General features: G+C 33.5%; 1 protein-coding gene across 1 annotated transcript in view; it reads right to left on the bottom strand.

Annotated features, from left to right (window-relative positions):
* Window positions 1-114: 114 nt before the first annotated feature.
* The window catches only part of LOC133202184 (cytochrome P450 20A1-like), a 28,049-nt gene continuing 14,534 nt past the window's right edge, over window positions 115-13,629 (bottom strand). Inside the window, exons 2-11 of the mRNA XM_061337960.1 lie at window positions 13,102-13,151; window positions 12,113-12,282; window positions 11,474-11,619; window positions 9,886-10,053; window positions 8,178-8,256; window positions 7,450-7,626; window positions 5,164-5,284; window positions 3,839-3,950; window positions 3,203-3,267; window positions 115-2,376 (exon numbers count right to left, since the gene is read on the bottom strand). Of these exons, the coding sequence (XP_061193944.1) occupies window positions 2,127-2,376; window positions 3,203-3,267; window positions 3,839-3,950; window positions 5,164-5,284; window positions 7,450-7,626; window positions 8,178-8,256; window positions 9,886-10,053; window positions 11,474-11,619; window positions 12,113-12,282; window positions 13,102-13,151 (1,338 nt within the window). The 3' untranslated portion in view covers window positions 115-2,126. The remainder of the gene's footprint in view (window positions 2,377-3,202; window positions 3,268-3,838; window positions 3,951-5,163; window positions 5,285-7,449; window positions 7,627-8,177; window positions 8,257-9,885; window positions 10,054-11,473; window positions 11,620-12,112; window positions 12,283-13,101; window positions 13,152-13,629) is intronic.

Raw genomic sequence — 13,629 nt, 5'->3', positions numbered from 1 at the left:
AAAATTTTCAATGACAGAACATGTCAAACTCACTAAGCTAAGTCGCTGATGAGGCACCCACAAATTAAACCACTAGCTGTAATGTACCTCAGATAAAACACACCAACTCTATCATTCTGCAGCACCATTTATTTCCAGCACTCATCTAATTACATAATATGTTAACATACAAAAGTGTCATAGAGATTGATCTCCTATAAATAACAAAGAGTGAACCCATTCTAAAAACATGACAAATTCTAAAAGCAGCACGATAAACATCCTCTTTTACATAAGCAACATATTCAACAATTTATATGTCCTGCAATTGTGTTTTCTTCCTTAACCTAGTAAAACTTAACAAAATTTGTTCACCTCTTCCTCTTTGTAAAGAACAAGGTACATTAAGCGAATGTGTTAATTGGTACCCTATTTACAACAGTTCATACCACATATCTTTAATTCTATTTCATACTTCAAAATTAGTGTAACTTTTATGATAGAATGGAATGAAATTTTGGTCTTAGTCGTAAGTTCATTTGTAAAACGGACCCCAACTCAATTATTTTTAATTTTTAAGTCATTTCAAGCTATTCTACCGGCCATAGTTATAAGGTCTCGCTTTTAGGAGGGTGCATTTTTGTTTACTGTGTGTTTTTCTATTTTTGTGTGAATACATTGATAAGCTTGAAAATCGAAAATGGCTGAAATTTGACATTTTTAAAGTACATCAGAAAAAGTGAAGGGTAGACATTAGTTATTTTGGATTCTAGGGGGTACCTCAATTCACTTGACTTTAATGAGCGTCTAAACTTTTCCTACCAATGTCAGGTGAGATCTAGCTTCCAAAATGATTTAATGAATCCCTTTTATCGTCTGTTGAATTGCACATAGTTTAAAACGCAGTGAACCTAAACATCCTCGATACATGTACCTAGCATAAGTAACTGAAAGAAATGGATGTGATGATTTTTAGCTAATGATTTTTAATTTGTATGCGAGATGTAACGGAATGGCACGGAAAATCTAGAGAGAACAGAAACTGTGCCAAACTTGTTCTCTCTCGACACTCCATAGTGAAGTACATTCTAATAATTTTTAATATGAAATTAACATTTTTGCGTGTATGTAATGTCACATAATCTAACAAGAATTCAGCATGACTAGAAATATCATGGCATCTACATGTACTCATACCTGTAAACAGAGAATGACTCCTAAGTACATTTTTTCTCCTGTGCAGCCAACTGTTTTTGACCACCTCCATTTCTAACATATCATTGGCCTATTGTGCCATTTAAAAGTTTGAATTTAATATGTTACATCTTACATATCATTTTAAAAAGTAAACGAGCATTTTAATTTTGAACGATATACATGTATAGAATAGGCGGGATCAAGTTATGGTTAAATTATCTAATATTATACTTCCATGGAAAATAATTGAATGTGATTCGTTGAGAAACATTTTAAAAAAAAAAAACACTATTAACCTTTGAATGATGAAACCACGTCCTCATTGAATAGATAGAAAATAGCAGCTTAATATTAGAAATATGACACATTTAGATATATATACAATATTATTTAATGAATCACATTCTGTTAATGCTAACCTAATGTTACATGATGCCTTCACTATTTACAATGAGAAATGGCGTTCCTGTTAGCTTACAAATCATTGTTTAGTATTTTATTCTTCAAAAACAAAAACCATACAGAGATGTTATCAATGATCATAGCCCTCTGATCAATTGAATGCTATCAACTGAGTAACATCTCTTAAAAAATTTAAAATTTCAGTAGTGTGAAATACCAAGGGTTTGATAGGCACATAGGAAACGTTTTTCTAGGGAAGACGACTTTACAAGTAAATTATGCAAGTGAATTCAAAGCAGCTAACTTACTCTAGCAATCAATTCCTACATGATTCTGTGAGTTCTTAACTCCAACTTGATGCATACAAATAAACTACTTCTCGTACAGCTGCTTTAAATAAAAAATAGCATGATAAAACATTCATCTAAAGAATGCAATCACCAACGTCCACAGTTCTAAATTGTATTTTCTTTATGCGATCATATTGTAAATAGCAGTGTCATATAATGTGTAACTATATGCAAGAAGAAACACTTCTTTGAAAATCCTCATCTTTTTTCAATTTTAACCCATATCTCATCTTCTGGATGAGTGACAAGGCCATATACTGGGGTGACGACCTGACCTTCAATCATTCTGATTTTGAATTTTCTAAGCAAGGTCACGAGTCCTATAGTGGCTTCAACATAGGCAAATTTGTATCCAGGACAAATTCTCTTGCCAGCAAATCCGAACGGCTGGAAGGCAAGAGTTGGTCTGGACTTTGTGTTTTCAGGACTAAATCTATCTGGATCAAACCTATGAAAGGAAGAATACACTGTACTGTTTCTCACAAAATTCTTCTTTTTATTTCAACACTTGAAATATTTTCATATTACGATAAATTTCTTATCCTCAAAAAATTTAATTTTACTTATCAGAAAAACGAACAGAAATTGAGTGAAAAAAATTCAAGAAATTAATTTTTTTAGCCCATGTCAACAATGTCTGTGCCCCCGTTTTTGTTTGTTTGTTGTTGTTTTTTTTTTTTGGAGCAAATTCATTGCCATGTACACTGTAACAGTGTTAAGACTACATGTGTTAAGACTACATGTATAAACCCCACCTGCATCAAACTTACAAGTAAATTGCATTTAGGAATGTTCACAAACAAACAGGCTGGAGTACATATTTGACCTACATTTTCTGGATAGGTGACCATGTTTAAGTTTTTTGAGCAGGTCCTTTCCCGGGTAACAATAAGCCCAATTCTATACAAACTTTCATGCATGCCTGCTGCATTTAGAAATGCACACTTCCAGAACATTCATTGGGTACTGTAGATTCCTTATTTTACGTGGGTACTTAATATCGTGAAATGGCCCTTAAACGTCAAATGGCGAGAACAATAATTCGCGAATAGATGATTGATCAACTGATTTTACATGGATTTCAGCACAATAAAAATAAAAACAAGTAATTTTATTTCGCGAGAGATGCTTCTCACGTAATTACGCGATAATTAATTCCTTGCGTTTATTTAGGAATCTACAGTATGAGATTTGTAATCTTTCTGAATACAGTGTTCCAGATTTTGACACACAAACATTTTAATGTTGCTTCTTGGGAAAGTGGTAATACTTACTTGTTGGGAACAGGGTAGTACTTTTCATTTTGCAGACTCACACCAAGAGCATGAATCACAGGAGTCTAGAAAATTAAAAATAAAAGATCCGCTTGTGTTATCAACATATGTACATGTAAATGCTACTACATATTCATCTGTTCTTATCAATTTCACAGTTAAAGTTATCTGAATTTTCCAAACATCACCATACAACTTTTCACATGAATGCTCAATATTCAATTTGCAGTAAATTAATGTGAAATACAAAAAATGCAAATTAAACTAATTTGTAAACTAAATTAAATTATGTTCACACAACAGTTTTTTACTAAAAAGTTGCGTAAGTACATGTACCTATATCTGACCACAGACATGTGGCGTGTGGCTAATGTGTGCTATTATGCATGTGTCAAAATTTAATTCCAAATAGCTTCATGTAGCATTCACACAGAGTTAATGGAAAGTAATCTGATGCGCAGTAAATTAATTCGAATTTAACTAATTTGCAATAAATCTCCATTTAAACGTGGTTCAAATTTAATTCTCAGTAACTTCCATTTAGATTCAACACTCCATGTGAACTGGGCATTACAATATTAATTTCTATAAAGCTCTCTTTCACACTTCCTCATAAGAACGTTAAAGGTGTCTTACATTTTTTGGAATTTTATGCCCTCCGAGTTCAGAGTCGAAATCCTGATACCTGGCAGCCCAGGGGCCTACAACAGCACACCTTAAAGTCTCATCTATAACCTGGTGTAGGTACCTAACAAATATAAAATCACTGAGATAAAGAACATGGTGTCAGATGTTTCCTTTACTTCACATTACCAAATGGTGAAAAGAACAGTAGGTAGCATTGACGTGGCTCTGATATTTAACACGACAGTAAAGTCCAAGATAATATCAGACCAATTAAAACTTCAATTCCAAAGAATGAAAAATGTAAAAATAAATGAACACTCTCAAAAAATCCACAAACAATATAAAATTTGTTTACAGGGCATAATATATGGACTTCTAGAAATTCCAGAGGTGGGATCAGGTGCCCTGGAGAAATAAAATCCCCTTAATCAAGTGACAAGGGTATAATTATATCTTATGTAAAGGATTTTAAATCCATTGTGAAAGAAATCATGGGTGGAAAAAGAATATCATTTGGAATAATGCAAAAATAACAACAAAACTTTAAAAATCTGAGTTTATATTATGAATTAATTAATAGAAAAAGTAACTAATTTTCAAAAAATCTTTGTACTGAGGTTTACATTCTACTTACACTCAATCTTTGTCTGTACTGGGGTTTACATCCTATCTAGTGCACTAAATCCTTAACTGTACTAAAAGTCTTTATTCTACTTACACTATATCTTTGTCTGAAGTTCAACATAGCTCTATACTACATTCTACTTACACTAAATCTCTGGCTGGAATGTGCTCTACAGCCTTCTTACCCTTCTTACACTAAATCTATGGATGTACTAGGAGCTACATTGTACTTACACTAAATCTTTGTTTCTATTAGGATCTACACCCTACTTACACTAAATCTTTGTCTGTATTAGGACCTACATCCTACTTACAATAAATCTTTGTCTGTATTAGGACCTACATCCTAATTACACTAAGTCTTTGTCTGTATTAGGACCTACATCCTACTTACACTAAATCTTTGGCTGTATTAGGGTCAACATCCTACTTACACTAAATCTTTGGCTGTATTAGGGTCTACTTCCTACTTACACTAAATCTTTGTATTAGAACATACATCCTACTTACACTAAATCTTTGTCTGTATTAGGACCTACATCCTACTTACACTAAATCTTTGTCTGTATTAGGACCTACATCCTACTTACACTAAATCTTTGGCTGTATTAGGGTCTACTTCCTACTTACACTAAATCTTTGGCTGTATTAGGGTCTACTTCCTACTTACACTAAATCTTTGTCTGTATTAGGACCTACATCCTACTTACACTAAATCTTTGGCTGTACTAGGGTCTACATCCTCTTCTCCAAGAACCTTTTTGATTTCTTTGTAGACTTTATCCTGTATATCCTGGTGAGTGGCCAGAAAATACACTGCCCATGTTAGAACTGTGTGATAAAAAGTATACTGCCCATGTTAGAACTGTGTGATAGAAAGTATACTTCCCATGTTAGAAATGTGTAATAGAGAGAATATTGTCCATGTTAGAACTGTGTGGTACATGTAGAAAGTATACTGCCCATGTTAGTGTGATAGAAAGTATACTACCCATGTTAGAATTGTGTAATAGACAGTATACTGCCCATGTTAAAATTGTGTAATAGACAGTATACTGCCCATGTTAGAACTGTCATCAACTGACAAAGTTTGATGATTTTAAGCCAATTAGTACCAGGGATATTTAATTAAAGCCATAAAATTTTAAAAGTAGGTCATGGTGACCTACTTTTTGGATGACATTCTTCAAAGACCCAAATATGCCTCAACTGACAAAGGTTGATGATTTTAAGCCAATTAGTACCCGAAATATTTAATTATAGCCATATAAATTGAAAAGTATGTCACAGTGACCTACATTTTTGTCGACCTACTCTGGGGACCCAAGATATATCAACTGACAAAGTTTGATGATTCTAAGCCAAAAAGTACCCAAAATATTTAAATATAGCCATAAAATTTCAAAAGTAGGTCATGGTGACCTTCTTTTCAGTTGATGTACTCTGAGAACCCAAGATGCATCAACTTACAAAGTTTTATGATCATGAGCCTTAAAATGTCCGAAATATGCCTCTAAAATGCTTTGAAACCGAATACCTGCAAAGTTCAAAAAGTAGGTCACTGTGACCTACTTTCTAATAAATATGTTTTATGGTCCCAAGATGCATCATCTTACAAGATTTAATGACTCTAAACCTCTCAGTATTTGAATTAATGACCTTAAATGTTTTGAAAAAGATTAGCCATAAAATTCAAAAAGTACGTCAAGGTGACTTACTTTTTAGTTGATGTACTCCGAGGACCCAAGATGCATCAACTGACAAAGTTTGATGATCATAGGCCTTAAATTGTTCAAAATATGCCTCTAAATCAATTTGAAAAAGAATGGCTGCAAAATTTTAAAAGTAAGTCACCGTGACCTAATTTTGAGTCAACATGATATGACGTCCTAAGATGCATCAACTGACAAGATTTGATGATCCTAGTCCTTATAGTAAGCAAAATATCAATGTTTCAATAAAATGTAATTTTTGGTCAAATTTGAAGTGACCTTGAGACCACGCCCTTTCCAAGGGTGTTGCCTTGAACAATTTTTAATCTCCAGCATATCCTCTTCTTTTTGTTTAAGTTTGGTGATAATCTGCCCAGTGGTTCTTGAGAAGAAGAATTTTTAGCAACCAGTACTTTTGGTTTTATTTACCTAATTATCTCCCCTTTTTTAATGGTCACAATCCTGGTTTTTGTATAAACGGGAGCCCTTGGGCCAAGGATACCCTGTGACAAATTTGACAACAATTGGCCAAGGGGTTTTTGAGTTATGGCCCATATTCTAAAAAGTTTACACACAAATGGCCATAGCATTAGCTCTTTGAACCTTTGGCGCAGAAGATCTAAAAATGCACTGCCCATGTTAGAACTGTGCAATACAAAGCATACTACCCATGCTAAAACTGTGTACTAGAAAATACACTACTGTGTAATAGAAAGTATACTGCCCATGTTAGAATTGTGCAATAGAAAGTATACTGCCCATGTTATAATTGTGTAATTGACAGTATACTGCCCATGTTAGAACTGTGTGATAGACATTACACTGCCCATGTTAGAACTGTGTGATAGAAAATACAACATGAAAGACTATAACCATGTAATATTATACAAGTCTGTTTGTCTGCTTGTTCTGCTGGTATGCTGCATCTTTTTTGCATGAAATATTTACTTTGCCATCTATTTGTCACTTTAAAAAACTTTATCATGTTCTGTAATATGGAAAAATAAGGTGAGACTCAGCACTTTAAACATGTTTGTTAGCAATAAAATATATAATATTGATATTTATAGCAAGAATCTAATCCATACAATTGAAAAAGTAAAATTATGATGATCTAGGAAAATTGGCCCATTTCATTTAAAGATGATTCTAAAGTATCGACACAATAAAACTATCGACACAATAAAACTTGATGCAGTAATTTTACTACTTCATGTAGTAATTAATTAAGTAAGAGAATGTTACTTTACTATTTTATATAGTTATAAAGTAAGTAAATTTAACCATTTCCTGTGGTGTGGAACCCTCCGATCACGTAAGAAATGGCATCTGAGAAAATCTGCTCCTCATCTGTGGTGCTATCTAGTAGTGCATCTATTAATAAATACTCATTTGGGTCTTTTCTGTGTTTCTTGCAGTTTTTTATTATTTTCTTGACTTGCTCTGACATTCTTTTCTTTGCTGAAAGAGAAGGCATAAAGTAGCTCATGGACACCTCTTTCACTGAACTTTCATGCATTAAAAAATTTATTACTTCATCTGCTTTGTACACAGAGCAAAAAAAAGCAACTATGTTCAGTAAATTGTCCTGCACAGTCTTTGCTTTGCTTGAATTTGAAAAACCAATAAATCAATGATAAAATACTGTATGTTTTCTTATGTGGTATATTTAAAATTTAGTACAAGTTGAATGTGATGACTGATTGGTGACATCATGACTTGGTGAAGTAAACTTTCACATTTCCCACTGAATAGATACTGTACATGTACTTTTTTCCATGGGGTCATAATTATGCAGAATAACACTTTCTGTTCAATTAGTGGGTAGAAAATTACACAGATTTCTCAAACTGTCATTCTATTTCTTAAGTGTACTGTAAGTATGCTGTGGAAAATCTCCATGGAAAATTTGTGACCGAGTGTGTATACATAGTAAAAATTAAGCCCAGGTGGAAAGAAAGTAGGCCTACAGTATAAATATCTCTAACCACTGAGCAAAAATAAGACTTAACCTTCTTCAAAAGCCTTCATTCTTGAACTTCCTTCCTCAGGGAAACCCTCTGTTAACCTCCTTTCCATTTCCTGCCATGCCTATAAAATAAATAAAAATATTCTGAAATACAATGTATATATCCTTAAAAAAAGTAAATAATATTTATACACATCAAATAAATTATCTTCTTTTTACAGTAAAATAAGGCCATTCCAAGATTTTTTTCTTTGTTAAGCATCAATCCAAAATTCAAAAACTTGCTTTTCTATCTGGAAAAAAAAAACACACAAACCAAAATGGAAAAAAAACCGCAACATTTTAAGCACAAATCTAGAATTTCTCATCATTTGAAAATTCTCCTTGCATTGTGACTTAGTTAAACCACTTAGTTTATTGAAACAAAAAATATTTTTTATTTTATATTTCAAAACCAATCATTCACAGACGCTAAACACAGAAAAAACTTGGAATGGCCTAATAAATGAATAACCATTTGCATTTTCCTAAAGTTTCGTTTTACTGAACTTTCATTGAATTGAAGGAATGATTACTGCAGAATCTTCATTTTTCTTGAGGTACAGTGTTTGTTGACTTAGTGTCTCCTTACAAACAACATTTTCTTTAATACATGAAGTGTAAACCAATTGTTATTAGCGACAACTTTAAATCACAATTCATCACTTTGATATCAATCCACAACAATTAATCTTTGCAACTGAGGAAACAATCTACATAGTTATATAAATTATAATGAAACAAGAGATGTTTGTGAAATACTTATGCCCCCCACCCAAAATAATTGGAATTTTTCCAAGTCCAACAGGTATAACTCTCTTTAAAATTGCTCGATCGTACCCAAAACAGAACTTAACCTAGATATTCTTATGATAAATCCATTTCAGTTTGTGCAATCTCTGCGAAGAAAATGAACAGAAACTGCAAATAATTGGAATTTTTCTTAAGTCCAAGGGCATAACTCTGTCAAAAATTGCTCGATCGTATATAAAACAGAACTTGGCCTAGATATTCTTATGATAAATCTGTATACCAAATTTCATTTCAGTATGTGCAACCTCTGTGAAGAAATGAACGGAAACTGTTGGAGGACCGACAGACCGACCGGTCCACAGACTGACTGACAGACAGCAGCAAAGCAATATGCCCTCCTTTCTTTGAAGGGGGGCATAAAAAATGATTCTTGATGATTCAAATTTGAGCATAAAAGGAAGGTCGAGAAACTCACAGAGATTCCTCGCACACAAAATAAGGTTGGTATACAGTCCACCTAGATCAGATACCAGTTACCCAGGCTGTTTATTGAATTGAACCCTCTGTAAACAGTGGAGCCTTGTTAATCTGGAATGCTCATGTTCCCTAAGGAAATCATCTAGATACTGGTTAATGAAACACACAGATTAACTAAAACTGCCCTGTTAAATTAGCAGATATAAATCTCAATTTTGATCCAAACAAATTTCATCTGGAAGATGAAGTGTCCATAATACTAGCATCTGATTTACCTAGACATGACTGCATACAAGTTACCCAAGAAATTATGCCCTTATGATCCAGTAAAGTTTTGATTGACCACAAACACTGATCCCCCTTCCCCCCCCCCCTCAAAAAAAAATTACAAAGTTTTGATAGACCCTCACAAATTACAGCTTTTTGATTGACCCAAACACTGACCCCCATAAATTCACAATGACACTACATTATCTGCGTACAATGTCATACTGATGGTTGAACTCCAGAATCTGCTCATCCGTCCAGGCTTTACTACCAAACAAGTTGACCAGCGCAAGCTTCAAGGCAAACCCAGTCATGTACTGAGCCAAAGGGATATGTTCGTCTTTGGCCATACTCGACCACTTCTTCACCAAGTTATCTGAAATCTGTGGACAATGAAAGAATAGTTACTGGTTTAGAAGAGAAAAAAAAACGTCACAATAAATAAACATAGTTTTTCTGATTGATTAAGAATTACACCTTAATATAAATGCTGTTTGTTTGTTTTTCTCTGATTTAGAAAAGATTACACATTAATATAAAAACTGTTAAACAAAATATTTATCAGAATTGATACCAAACACTGCCCTTTACCTAGTTAAACACTTTGAATTTTCTCTCCAATTAATTATAGTGCTCTTATTCTGTTTGCCTCATATTATGTTACAGTGCATTCTAAAAATCAGATCATACAGGAAATAACAGACATCTTGTAAATCAATAGGTAAGTCGCATCAGCTTTTTTGGGGCAAATAGGTAATGACGTAATCACATGAACATATTCCAAATAACTTCCCTGTTTGACTTTTTATTGTTAATTGATTTCTCATAAAGCAAAGGTTCCTTAATTCTTTTTGAAGAGAGATATTTTTCTCTCAAACACAAACAAGGCTTATTAACTGAGACTTATCTATTGATGAATTTTTCACAGAATTTGTAACTTTTAATTAACTACCTTCCTGTTTTGTTAGATACAGTAAAACTTGGTTAAAAAAGAAGTCATCACTGGAACCTCAGAATTTGCTTCTTTAATTGTAAGACCAAGACTCTTTATATCCTTGTTAGGAAGTGAAGAGTTTTCTACAGGATTCAGTTTCCTTATAAATAAAACTTCTTTATAAGCAAATTCTTTGTATCTGAGTTTTACTGTCATGGTAATGTAGACAATTACATACCAACTCTTCTTTTGCTGTGTATTAATTATGTATGTAATTATTTATTTCCTATCTAGTTTGTAACACGAGATTTGATTGGTTAGCAAGCCATAAGTTTCTGTACACCTGGCTTGAGATGGGGGGAAAATAACATGACGTCACAATGTATAGTTTCTCTATCACAAAAAGCAAATAACATGATGTCATGATGCATTGTAGCACCCAGTAAATCATATGGATAGTTTGAAACCCCGTTGATTAGACTTGAGTTTACAAAGAATTTATTTGGTTACATAGGAAATTTATTAAATTTGTCATCCAGGTCCAATCAAGGGTGTATGGGGATATATGGTATGGAATACAACCTGTCAGTGGGTAAAACCCTGTACACCCTTGACTGAGCCTTAACTAATAGTATGTACCTCCTGTATGGCTAGGTAGTAGTGATGTAGGTAATTATATACTTACTTCCTGTATGGCTGGGTAGTAGTGATGTAGGTAATTATATACTTACTTCCTGTATGGCTGGGTAGTAGTGATGTAGGTAATTATATACTTACTTCCTGTATGGCTGGGTAGTAGTGATGTAGGTAATTATATACTTACTTCCTGTATGGCTGGGTAGTAGTGATGTAGGTAATTATATACTTACTTCCTGCATGGCTGGGTAGTAGTGATGTAGATAATCATGGGCCAGTATAGAATCATAACACTTCCTACGTTTTCTACCGTCAGCCTTGTTGGCGTACTGAATCGACTTCTCTCCAATCAATGGCTTAAAAAGCTCAAATAAGGAAGCTGTTAGGAGAAATCCATGAAGCAATGTGAAGAATCAGAATTCAAATATATTCCAAGCCTTAAGTCATTTTTTTTTCTCTTCAAAATGATACACCTCCTTGAGAAGAAAAGAGTAAGTTATGAAACATGGAAGTTCATTCCAAACTGTGCATTTCAATCACCCATAACTTTTAACTATTAGATTCTTTATTCATATTAACGTCTTTGTATTGAAAATGTTAATTAAATGCCAAAGGATTATATTATTAAGATATTGTTACATGATAAAAATGTTCTTTAATTTTGAAACCAAGTTTATAATCTATGATACAGTACAAATTTTTTTTTTGCATGCAAGTTCCATGAATTTCTTTTTTCACGACAATTTCTTGCCACAAACCAATTCTTTAATTAGGTTTATTGTAGAATGTTTCCATTTTTTTCAAAATTTCACAGACTGGGATCGCAAATAAAAGTTGCTGTAATTAGGATAGTTGTTTTATGGTTAACGTACGTGGTCGATCAAACACAGCTGCGTGCTGTTTGAAGAGTTCCGGAGAACAGATGCTGACGACCAGTTCCTGTCCCATCCAGAAGGCTGTGATGTCCCCGTACTGTTTGTGAAGCTCCAGGAGGTACTGATGTAGACTCCCAGCCCGGGCAATGTCAGACAGGTTACCATCCCTATAAGCCATAATGATGAATTATGCAATAAAAATTGTTATAATTAACCTCATTAAAAAATTCAAACAACCAATTTTTTATACATATATCAATGATTAGTTTCTTTCAGGGAATAGTTTTCAAGTTTAACATTTTATTTTTCAAATCTTCAAAAAAAAAAAAACCTGTCCTACTAGGACTACTATGATTCCCTCCATCCCCATCCGAAACCCCATCCCCTGGGACTAAAAATAGGGCATACTTTGAAATGAGCTCTTCCATCTTTCAAAAGCATGATTCTGAATCTCCTGAGGTACTAAGCTGAAGGATGTAACACTTGGTGTTACATGTATACATGAAGAACCTTTTTTTAAAAATTAAAAATTTGATCATCCACAGTTGTAGCTTTAAAAAGTCATTGTCCATTAATGTCCAAAGTCCTTCTTACTCCTGGGTAACCTGACCTTGACTTTATACAAACATTCATGGCTAAAGAGTATGGCCTTGACCTTATCAAATTACATTACATGCAGGGGTCATAACATTTTATATGATCATTATTAACCCAGAGGATAAGTATGACCTTATGATGAGAACAAGAATTTTGGCACTTAAACTCAATGACCTTGACCTTTTTAAAATGTTCATGGTGCAGTGTTGTGTGACAAACCTGATGGTCACAAGCAACTTTTATGCTTAGTATGAATTCAAAAAATTTACATAAAATGAACTGTTGACCAGTGCTAGCCCAGGAGGTATGAATCTCTGGCTCAGGTTAGCTTATAACAATGTATAAATCAAATTAAAATTAATCGAAATTTAAAAAGAAATATCACTTACTCTTTTGTGGTCGGCTCTGGGCCTGGTATACTTGTTATTCTTTTGGATCCCTGAAACATAAATTTCATAACTTTATATAAAAATCAAGAATTATTATAATTATGTATGTAAAGAAGAATTTGAAATGTTGGGTCTGTTTTACATGTTTTAATTATGAACAGAATATACATTCTTTAAGAGTGATTCAAAATTTTGCTTCTTAATCTAAATAGCTGAAATATATTTTCAAAAAAAAGGGAGAAATTTCTCAAGAAGCATATTGGATTTCCAAGGGTGTCAGGTCTTGATCATGAAGCCTGTTTTAATTTCTGGGACACTGAGGGTATCACATATAAGCTCCCCCTCCAACTTTGTTGATGTGAGTTAAAAACTCAGAAAGAAAGTAGCCTGTATGTGGCCTTTGACCCTAGAAGAGCATGCTAAAACAGTCAGTATGGTGTCTGCATGGGGTTCCTTTGGAGAAATTTGTGAAAAATTAAAACAACTAGAGCAATGCTCGTTGCAAAGCAACGAGTAGGTCTTCCGTCC

This window comes from Saccostrea echinata, unplaced genomic scaffold (assembly GCF_033153115.1).
Source record: "Saccostrea echinata isolate AGI-Se365-2 ecotype Australia unplaced genomic scaffold, CSIRO_AGI_Sech_v1 ptg000046l, whole genome shotgun sequence".
In the NCBI taxonomy this organism is placed as follows: Eukaryota; Metazoa; Mollusca; class Bivalvia; order Ostreida; family Ostreidae; genus Saccostrea; species Saccostrea echinata.
Note: the sequence above shows the minus strand (reverse complement) of the source record. Positions and strands in the feature narration are given on the sequence as shown.